This window comes from Anas acuta, chromosome 3 (genome assembly GCF_963932015.1).
Source record: "Anas acuta chromosome 3, bAnaAcu1.1, whole genome shotgun sequence".
NCBI lineage: Eukaryota > Metazoa > Chordata > Aves > Anseriformes > Anatidae > Anas > Anas acuta.
Window position 1 is genome coordinate 105,019,138 of NC_088981.1, and position 10,970 is coordinate 105,030,107.

Here is a 10,970-nt window from a genome sequence, read left to right on the forward strand (position 1 = left end):
TTGTCTCCCCACACTCTGCCCCCTGTTTTGTGGTTTCTTTTGACAGGCAGCTCAGCAACACAAAACCATTTGCTCAATCCCTCCTAATCCCACAAGTGGGATGGGGAAAATAAATGGAAAAGAAGGTTAAAAAATCATGGGTTGAAATAAAGACAGCTTAATAGGGAAAAAAAAAATAAAAAATAAAATATAACAATAATGATAACAATGTTAAAAGAATATACAAAGCAAGTGATGCACAATGCTCACCACTGGCTGACCAATGCCCAAATGGTCCATGAGCAGTGCCTCTGCCCCCAGCCAACTCTCTACAGTTTTACTGTTCAACATGACACCAAATGGTATAGGATATCCTTTGGCCATTTTCTCAGTTGTCCTAGCTGTGTCCCCATCAGCTCGTTGTGCACACCCAACCTCCTTGTTGTCAGGGCAGCATCAGAAGCTGAAAAGGCCTTCGCTTTGAGTAAGCACTGCTCTGCAACTAAACCATCAGTGTTGTATCAGCATTATTTTCATCCTAAATCCAAATCACAGCATCATTCCAGCTACTAGGAGGAAATTTAACTGTCACAGCTGAGACCAGGACACCCTGGAAGCAGAAGAGGACAAGGCTTCCCTGTGTGGAATCCTGTCCACAGCATCCTGTCTTCCAGAGATAAGTACATTTTAGAAAACAGTCTCCCTACCTTTCCACAAAATCTTTCCTAGAATATCCTTTACGGTTGTGTCAATTGATCCGGAAGCAGAAATTAATTTGGAGGTCTTTACAGGTTATACTTGACAAAAAAATACAATTGGCTGTGCCTTCAGAAGATGAATTAAGTGCAAATAGTTGGCTACAAAGGGCCAGGTCACAGGGCCAACGATTGGCACAATATTACTCATACTATTAAATTGGTAGCGTGGCCTCTTCAAAGGCTTTGGCAGAGGCCAGCTACTATTCTTCCATACAGTGCAGGGATTAAAATGGGTTCAGAATAATTCTTAATAGGCTTGGATTCAGCTACCCAGTTTCGGAGTTTATAGAGTTCAGCTGAGCAGATATACGGTTATAATATCCTTCATGGCCAGAGAACAGCCCCTAGCCAATTTTACTTATAAAAAAGTGGCTTTGTGAATGAAAAAATAAAAATAAAAAAAAAAATCACAAAGCTAGCAAAGTCCATAAAAGAGCAGAAAAGAGGCAAAGGGAAAATCTGTGGCCGTAGTTTTCTTCAGTAAATTTTGACATTTTATATTTCACCATTTTTGGACAAAAAATATAGAAGCTCTCCAAAATCAGGATCATAATCTCTGTAGATTTCTAAACTAGATAGCTGTAGAAAAAGTGTCATTCCTGTTATAGGACTGGAAGGACACACTTTTACCTAATTGTCCCAAAACTGAGTACTTTGGCCTTGCCTTGGTATGTGGGCAATTTGTGTGCAAAGCTATTTGCAAAAAGAGCTACTCTACCATCTACACCAGTTATGGTCCAGATCCCAGGTTTCTCAAAGTACTAACTTCTTATGTCTCTGATGCCTTAGGTATACCAAGATTGTAAAGAAGGTATAATGGGGGAAAATAATTTGAATGTATAGTTGATCTACAGCTGGAGTACATCGTTTTAGAGAGTTTCAGGTGAATAAGATCCTTCCTAGTACCTGTTATGTCAAAGTGGCTATGTACAGACCAGATGGCAATCTGAAATAGAGATGAGTTTCTGGACATCTGAGATTCAATATTACCAGAACTGCAATGGACATATTTCTGTGATCTAGAAAAATTTTATAATATATAGGCAAGTTCCCACCCTTGTCATGAATTTTTTTATCTCTGGTTATTTACAGAAACATGCATTTCCAAATTTTTTCTGTACAAATGTTCTCATTCAAATTAAGAGAGGTTTCAGCTCCATTTTTAGCAACAGAGGCCCAAGGCTCCAAAGCTTAGCTCAAGGCAAGATGATGAGAACATTTAAAAAACAAGTTTTGAAAAATAAGCTACTGGGCAGCTATTTTGTTAGATATTTGAAAAGAGTTTTCACTGTATTAAATTAAATATAAATGCAAAACTGACAAAATACCGAGGATGGAAAAAGGCACAAAAGGAAAAAATAGCAATTAAAAATGTAAGTTCATTGCTTTGGAGTAGACAAAGATAAAGCCAGTGCTGATGATATCAGGTTTCTTTGCTATGTCTAGTCTAAGGGAAAAAAAAAATAAAAATAGCTTTAATAACAATGGACTAATGGCAAGTTCCCATGTCCTAGTGCAAGATGAAGTTATGACCCTGGTTAATGAGACTGAAGCTGGTGAACACAAGTGTGAGCAGCATAACACTGCACTGCTAGTGCCATAGTCTGAGAGCAGCGAACCCTACACTAACTGCCATGCTAAATAAGCGTCCATGAACTCCCCAAACTAAAATGCCTAAAGGGGATGATAAATATATTAATCAAAATAACTCAAGCATTCCCAGTAGGCTATGACAATTCACTTCTGTGGACACTGTGTACTCCTGTTGTAACATCATTTAACATTAACAGAAGCCTTCAAACTGAGAGAATTATTTCAAGCTGTTGGTTTACATATTTTCTGTGATTTTTCTGTAGTGCCCTTTAATGACAATTTTATATAACTATGTTTATACTGGTTTTTGTTTTGTTTTATAGCATATTCTTAACACTTTGCATAATTTAAAATTGGGATTGGAGAGAAACTGAGAAAAAAAAAAATCCTTCTTGAGGGACAGAGGAAGAGCATGAAGCACTGATGAGACAGATTATACAGACGGAATTGAAATGTAATGAGAAAATGGGTGTTGAAGGTGTGCTGAATAGAGGTCATGGAGAGATGTGGATTGTACTGGATTGCAAGTGCTTCCACAAGAGATGGGATACACTCATTGAGCAGATTTGCAAAGGCATGGGAAACACAGAAAATGGTTAAAATTTGGCAGGAGCTATTCCACCTGGTTAGAAGTGCAGATCCTTCCTTAGACCCAGACTCCTTCTTTCTGCACTATGCAGGTTAATGAAGCAATCTGTTCTCCACTATTTTGCATGGAAAAGATGAAATAATGTATTGTTTGTTTAGAACTGTCTAAAAATTACTCCACATAGCCTTGATGATTGGCAAATGTGGGAAGTGTGAATTGTGTGAGCACAACCTAAGAAGATGCAGACTTTCAACAGGAAAAAAAATATATATAAACTGTTTAGAAAACAGAAACTGCTGATAAAAGATGTAACTGTGGAAAATGCCTTCAGCTTAGACTAGATTTAACAATGAAGCACATTGACTATTATAAATATATATATATATATATATAAATATCTGCTTTACAGCCTAAACTGTAAACCTATTAGAGTGTTTTCATAACTTAAAAGTTGCAATTGATGAAGGTCATGCCATAAAAGAACATATAATTTCTGACAATCATTAGAAAAGCTTCAGTTTCAGAGATTTTTAACATCTATCTGTTATGTTTAGCCCCGTGAAACTTTCAAATGCATATTTTCAGGTAGAATTCTTTTCTTCTATGTACGTTTTTCTTTCAAATTCACTTTGTAGTTCTACAGACCCCTGAATGCTGCATCTTTAACTGCTGTAAACCAGAAGTTTACAGACTCCAATGAGTCTGAGGCTGTAGCCCCAGCATTTATGAGACATGGGAAATCTTTAACCATCAACAGAATCGTGTAATTGCCACAGTGAAAAATTCATACAGTTGTGTCAGTCTTAGAATGTCATACTACAGAACAGACCTTTATTTCTTTTCCACGTGTGTTCTGATGTCTTTGCATATGTTAAAAAAAAACAATAATGAGAAAAAAAAATGTTCTTGAAAGATAGTCACATAAACGTTTGAATGATGTTTGAATGGAAAAGAAATGGCTCATTCAAAGTAAACACATGTTTAAGAAAACCAGCATTTGACCTATACAAACTTAACTATGCAAGCTGTACCATGAAAAACAGGAAATCACTATATTTATTTAAAGGTGTATGCCTCTCTATCATGAGAATAAACTGTTGGCATTACTGTTCTCAGTTAATCGAGGCCAAAGACTGGACTGCAAGTCTAAGACAGGGAGTCAGAAGTGAAGATGGATAGTATTGAGAAGCACTGTTAGCAGAAATACTTATCTCTGTATGACAAACCTATTTCCACTGTGAAGAAAGTGGTAAATCTACTTCTAGATAAAAATGGTGCTTTAATATGATTCGCATATGAATCTAATAATTACATTCGATTTTTTTTTCATGGAGCACTTTAAAATATTTAGGTTCTTATTTCTGAGAAGTTTTCATGATTAGAGCACTTGGAAGAACTAGGCTACAATCCCATCACTAACACAACCCTACAGGCAAACTGTGGTCAAATCAACTAATCATTCTCGAGCTTTGTTTACATAATGTGCAACTTTACGTGTAAAAGTGAGTATTGGCATTAACCACTATAGACAGATTTTGGATTTCATATATTTTAGGAAGGGATGGACTGCTACCTTCAGGCAGTCTGATATTTTACGTAAGGCATGCCACAGCACGTCTTCTAGTCAGTTCTGAGGACAACCCACTACTGCTGCTGCAGCCAGGTGCACAAAGACAACCACAGGTGGAGTCACCTTACCTAACACCGTCTCAGCATTTCAATATCCCGTCTAGGCGATGGCGAGACACCTCCTTAGGGCAATTCACCCCTTCCTAAACAGGCTGAGAAATAAGCGTGAGGAACAGCCCTTTGGAAACGCCAGCCTCCCTTGAGCAGGGGGGACTTAAATTACACAGGTACGACTTGAGGTGTCTAAAGTTGGGTGAGAGGAATCTGATCTCCTCCCTTGAGGGATGCGGTAAGTCTTGGACACGCGCGACCCTCCAGCAAAGCCATCTTCCTTATTATAGAAATAGATATATGTATATTTCTCCTTTGCAGCGGCGGTGGGGCACTCTCTCTGAACCCCTTCCCCTCCAACAAGGCCCTCCTCCCCCCGGTACCGAGCCTCCTCTCGGTGCCGCAGCCCCAGGGCCGGCGGCGCCCGGCCGGGCAGCGCCTCCACCGATCCCCGGTACCGGTGGTACCGGTACCGCCGCCACCGGGCGCGGCGCGGCCGCGGCCAATGAGCGGGGCCGGGGCGGGCTCGGGAGCGGCGCCGCCGGTACTTAGGCTCGCCGGAGGGGCCGGGCAGCCCATAGCCGAGCGGGGAGGAGCGGGCGGAGGAGTCGGGCGCTCAGCGGGGAGGACGGAGCTCACCTCCTCTGCGGCGCCCATGGGGACAGGACGACTTTAGAGGAGTTTTTTTTTTTTTTTTTTTCTTCGGGGGGGTGTTCTGGAGCTGGGAGACCACGGGTACGGAGGGGAGAGAGAGAGGCTCTTTGGGGGCGGGAGGTCTTATTCTTTATCTGATTATTCTTTATTTTTTTCTCGGAGAGCCAGACGCCTGCTCTTGTGCAGTACTGCTCAGCTGCGAGCAGGCTCGGGACCCTCGGGGCAGCCCCTTCCCTTGCGGAAGATCCCGGGGCAGCTCCGTTTCCCGGGCTGAGCTGGGGGGAGGCGAGGAGCTGCCTGCTACTCTCGGCAGCAGCGGGACCCGGGCCCGGTAGCTCCGGGACCGCGGGGCTCGGGCAGCACCGCCCGGAGAGCGCCGCGGAGCCGGGGCTGTGCCCTGCACCCCTAGGGCAAGAGGGAAGAATCCACACCGGGAGTTCTCCCACCCCCCCTCTGCACAGAGGGGAGGGATGGAGCGGGGGAGGGATAAGGAATCGCTGAGATCTTTTGTGTTTGTCTTGATATTTTTTTTTCTCCTTTTCCTTCCCTCCGTTTGCGCCCTCCTTCCCCTCTCTTGTTCTCTCTGTCCCTGCCCACTCCACCCTTCCTCCAGATCCGGCAATTCCTGCCCTCGCCTCGCCCTGTCATTGATGGGAAATCAACTGGATCGCATCACCCACCTGAATTACAGCGAGCTGCCGACCGGGGACCCCTCGGGGATCGAGAAAGACGAGCTGCGCGTCGGGGTGGCTTACTTCTTTTCGGATGAGGAGGAGGACCTGGACGAGCGAGGCCAGCCAGACAAGTACAGCGTGAAGGGCTCCGGCAGCCCTGGCCAGGAGACGCCTACCCACCACCTCCACCACCAGCTGGTGCTGAACGAGACCCAGTTCTCCGCTTTCCGCGGCCAGGAATGCATCTTCTCCAAGGTCAGCAGCGGCCCCCAGGCTGGGGACCTCAGCGTCTACTCGGTGTCAGCGCTGCCTGCCCTCTGCAAACCGGGGGACCTGCTGGAGCTGCTGTACCTGGGGCCGTCGGAGCATCCCCCGCCGCACTGGGCAGTGTACGTGGGCAGCGGGCAGATCATCCACCTGCACCAGGGGCAGATCCGCCAGGACAGCTTGTACGAGGCGGCCGCGGGCAACGTGGGCCGGGTGGTGAATAGCTGGTACCGTTTTCGCCCGCTGGTGGCTGAGCTGGTGGTGCAAAACGCCTGCGGGCACCTGGGCTTAAAAAGCGACGAGATCTGCTGGACTAACTCCGAGAGCTTCGCCGCCTGGTGCCGCTTCGGGAAAAGGGAGTTCAAAGCCGGGGGGGAGCTGCAGGCTGCTGCCGGCACCCAGCACCAGCAGCAATACTATCTGAAGATTCACTTGGCAGAGAACAAGGTGCACACAGTGAGGTTCCACAGCCTGGAGGATCTAATACGCGAGAAGCGCAGGATCGATGCCAGTGGCAAACTGAGGGTGATCAAAGACCTGGCTATAGTGGATGAGAAAGAATAGTGAGCAGCAGGGGGTACATGGCTATCTCTTCCTTCTCTCCTGTCCGGGGAGACCAGCCTGCCACTGAGACAGGAGGCTGCACCCTCTTTCCACGGGATGCGACTGGAAGCAAGATCCATGGCGACATTCCAAAAAACCAGCATTCTTTACACCCATAGCCAGTATTTTGTTTGGCTTTTAGTAGCATTAATGCTGAAAGAGTGCAAGAGGGAGAGGAAGAAGAGGGGGGGGAGGTGCACGAAAGCTGTTTGCAGAGTATGTGGACAAAGTCTCTACTGTCGATCGATGTTGACCATTCTAGCAACATACTAATAAAATTTCAAATTGAAATTTTTTTAATTTTTATTTCATGGCTTTAATCCATGATGAGTTTTAAACATTGGGGGCCATGGATGTGGATTTAGCTAAACAAAATTTTAGCTAACATTTGCCTTGCAGTCAACTGAAAGCATCAGTCATACTTTGCTAGCTGAAGGGGGTGGAGGGTGGGGGGCTGTAAATGCCTATTTGTTTTGTTTCTTGACACTGTTGTTTCAGCCCATAGTTGCAACCCAGATTTTGTCCCAGACAACTCTAGCAAGATCCTAATGAGGGAAAATGTTTTCATATTTCTGGTTGAAATTGATTACATTTAAAATACTTGTCGTCTTTTCTCTGCTAAATGTCATCATGATACATAAGCAAGCTGTTTAAAACTCTTCCCCTCTCCTTTATTCAGGTAAAAGTTGGTTAGCAGTTGTTTTCTTGAAATTACCTTCATTGGTTGGTGTATTTTGGAGGACAGTATACTCAGTGTTTCTCCTCAGAGATTCAGCCTCTAGGATCTCATGTTTAAGCTGTGGATTTGTATCACTGTAGTGATTCTTATTGCACCACTGCCTCGATACCTCTTCATGCACAGGTCAGCCGGATCCTACAAGAAACAAATAGGCTTGAATTCTGCATGTTGCCTCTTTCAAACAGAAACTTATCACATATTTACAATTCCACTTAAAGAAAATAGATGTAACATGGCCAAGTTCATTTTGCATTTCAAATTCCAAGCAACTAAAAATCCTATTCAGTCTAAGTTTAGAAATCCACAGCTGCATTTAAAAGATGCCTTTTAATGCGATGTGAGCAATGCGTTGATTGTATTTCAGATCCTATTCTCCCACTGTTTACTTCTTCAGTTCTGAAGTAAAAGATCAAAATATTAAATATACATAAAATCTAAAGTATACTAGGGCATTTCTAAATCTGTCCATTCTATTTTTATTACTCTTACTCTGTAAAAGTTATAATAAGCAATTTGTCTTTGCATGTTTCAGTACTGGGGGAAAAAAAAGGTTTTTTTTCCCCTTCTTCCCGTGTCAATGTCAGATGGCATAATAGAAGTAACATCCCTCTTCTGTGTATAAAATACACGCTACCCCCTATCAGTGTACTGTGTCCTGGCTCCTTTTTGTATTAAACAATGTAATTGTTGCAACAGTAATTTATTTTCTACAAAGGTTTTACCTCCCATAGTTGAAGCTGTGAAGGTGGAGTGTAGTTCACCTTAATAAAAGTGCAAGCATAAATATATGTATATATGCCTCCTTAGTGAAGGTCATCTAACAGACTATGTTTTGCTGATACATAACTCGGCAAAGTTATGCTGTAATATGCAGTGTAACTTTTATTTCCCTTCTTACTGTAAAGTATCATGGTTACTACAATACGGACTAAACATTTTATCAGAAGTGTATTGCCATCAATGTTAACCTACTGCTGAAATAACCTCAAATCACAACATACCCTTTATTAAATGTGTAATATTTTAGCTTTATATTGGTGATAATTATTGTCATAATGGTATCTCTTTTCCATAACATTAACAGTCATCATCATAATATTTATGTATTTTAATAATTTTACTGCATTACATCTACCAAATTATCTGTTACAAGTGAGTTCTCAACAGCACTTGGTGGGAGCATTGTGAGATTTCAGGAAGACACTGATGTTACAACCAAGGCACTTACAAAAAATCAAAACATAAATGGTAGGAGAAGGAAGAGTGGGCAAAAGTAACTTGTTTTAATTCCCCCTTATAAAATATATTGAAAAACTGTGGTAGGAAGAGGCAGGAAGAGGGAATAAATAACAGGATGTTCATGAAGACAGGAAGGATGAAGTGGAATCATGTTGTAAATTTTGAATTCTGAAATGCATTTTCTTGAAATAGCTCTCCAATTAATAATACAGTACTAGACAGAGGATTCTTGCAAGAATAGCATTGTATGTTCTCACTACTAGTGAGGATTTAAAACATACTGGCTTTAAACTTTTCTCTGTGCTTTCCAAATAGTCCATCTTTATTTATGTATTTTAATGATTTACTAACCTGGTTCATGAACATGGCAATTTTCCTTAGTTTACCTTGCTAGATGTGTATTTATTCAAGCTCTGTCAGAAGTCGTTGGCAATGCTCCAAATTTGTACAGATAAAGGTAACAACAAAATTAGGGCCTTAATCCTTTGCATAAGGCCTGGAAATATGTACAGTACTGGAGATATTCACAAAATATATTAACCTAAAACATACTATTGCTCTGGCTATGTTCAAGTATCAATCTGCTATTAACAGCAGAGGTGCCCATACAGATCCTTTTGGTTTTTCTTTCACTAGATTTTAGTCCTGAGTTATTGACAGCAATCTGGTCCTGATTCATAGTCCATTGAAGTTAATGGATGGTCTCTCACTGACTTCAGTGAGTTTGGATCATTTTTTATTGTTTCGGAGATGGTTAAAATTTGTGGACCTTGAGGAGAAATGAGATTTAAGAAGGTGTTTCAGAGACCAGAAGGGACAACTTTCTAAGATGGGAAACAGGAAATACTGTGGAAATAAAGGAAGAGAACAGATGAGTTCTGAAACAAGCAGCATTAATCTGAAGTAGGAGAACAGTGAAAAAGAGAGAGAAAAAAGTGTATTGAAAAAGTTGTTTGGTGCCTTGAAACAAGAAATGAAAGATGGGGGGCAGTCAGCTGCAAGCAATGCAATGATGTAAATGACTGACAGATAGAAAAGGTAATTGATTATACTCATCTTTCAGGATCAGTGACCTGAGTTAACATTTCCATTTCTATCAGTAAAGATATTGACAAATTACGTTATATCTGTGGAATCTGTTTACATTCTTCAATCTAGCTACTTCGGGTAAATATTTGCATCTAAGTAATTCATTGCTCTTGAAGTACTGTCTTTTAATGTGACTGCAGTGTTAGGTTACTTGGAAAATCCTGCTTTTGTGTGATGTTTCCAGTTTTCTGTTAGCTATTTAGGGAGCAGCTTTATAGAAAGTTTTTTGCTTGGATACTATTTTCCATGTCATTTCAAAATGCAATCTTTTGAATTGCTTTGAGGCTAACATTTTATTAAAAATTCAATTCATGTTCTCTTGAAGCATAGAGAGCCTTTGTGAAATGTTTTATTGGCATGACCAAAGTTTGCTGGATCTTGGCTGTGCATAGAGGAAGAAGACTATAATGATGGATGGCAAAATAGATTTTGCCTCCATCAGCCTTATGTTTCCAAGTTACTTTGTTTTCATTTGTTAGGTTTTTTCTTTGTGTGTGTGTGTGTTTTTGTTTTTCTCCTCTTTTGGGGAAAACATGGTATGGCAGTATAAAATTAAAAAAAAAAAAAAAAAAGGAAAACCCTTGTACTGTATTTTAGGATAATATTATGCTATTGATCCATATGATCCATATGTGGTTTTCAGATTGAAATCAGGCTGTAACAAGAAATGGCCTTCAGTCTGTGCTATAGCATACACAGTCTTAATTATCCTGCCTCATTTAATTTTAGTATCTTTCATATTCAGGTAAGTGATGTGCAAAAATCTGTCAGAGTTTATAGACCTATTTATGTGATGTGTAGAACATCTGTAACTCTAACCAACATTGGAGTTGAGAGAACACTGGATCCCACTGGAGACATGCAGCATCTTGTAAGATCAGGTACCTCAGCCACCCCACCTTTCCCCTACATCCCTGTTCCCAAACCTCGGTTTCCAGCTACAGAAGAAATAGGGGCCTATGATAGCTACAGCTACTTTTATATTATTTTCTGTGAAAGGTTTCTACTAGAGTAGAAAGAATATTCTGTCCATAATTATACTTGGCTGTGACTAAAATACTGTATGTGTTGCTACTTATATCATGTAAACGGTGTATTTTCTGCTT

General features: G+C 41.5%; 1 protein-coding gene across 1 annotated transcript; it reads left to right on the forward strand.

Moving 5' to 3' along the window:
• Positions 1 to 5,168: 5,168 nt before the first annotated feature.
• LRATD1 (LRAT domain containing 1) lies at positions 5,169 to 8,182 on the forward strand. Its single transcript, XM_068678620.1, has 2 exons — positions 5,169 to 5,334; positions 5,867 to 8,182. The coding sequence occupies exon 2, from the start codon at positions 5,904 to 5,906 to the stop codon at positions 6,756 to 6,758; it is 855 nt and encodes a 284-aa protein (XP_068534721.1). The 5' UTR covers positions 5,169 to 5,334; positions 5,867 to 5,903; the 3' UTR covers positions 6,759 to 8,182.
• Positions 8,183 to 10,970: the final 2,788 nt, after the last annotated feature.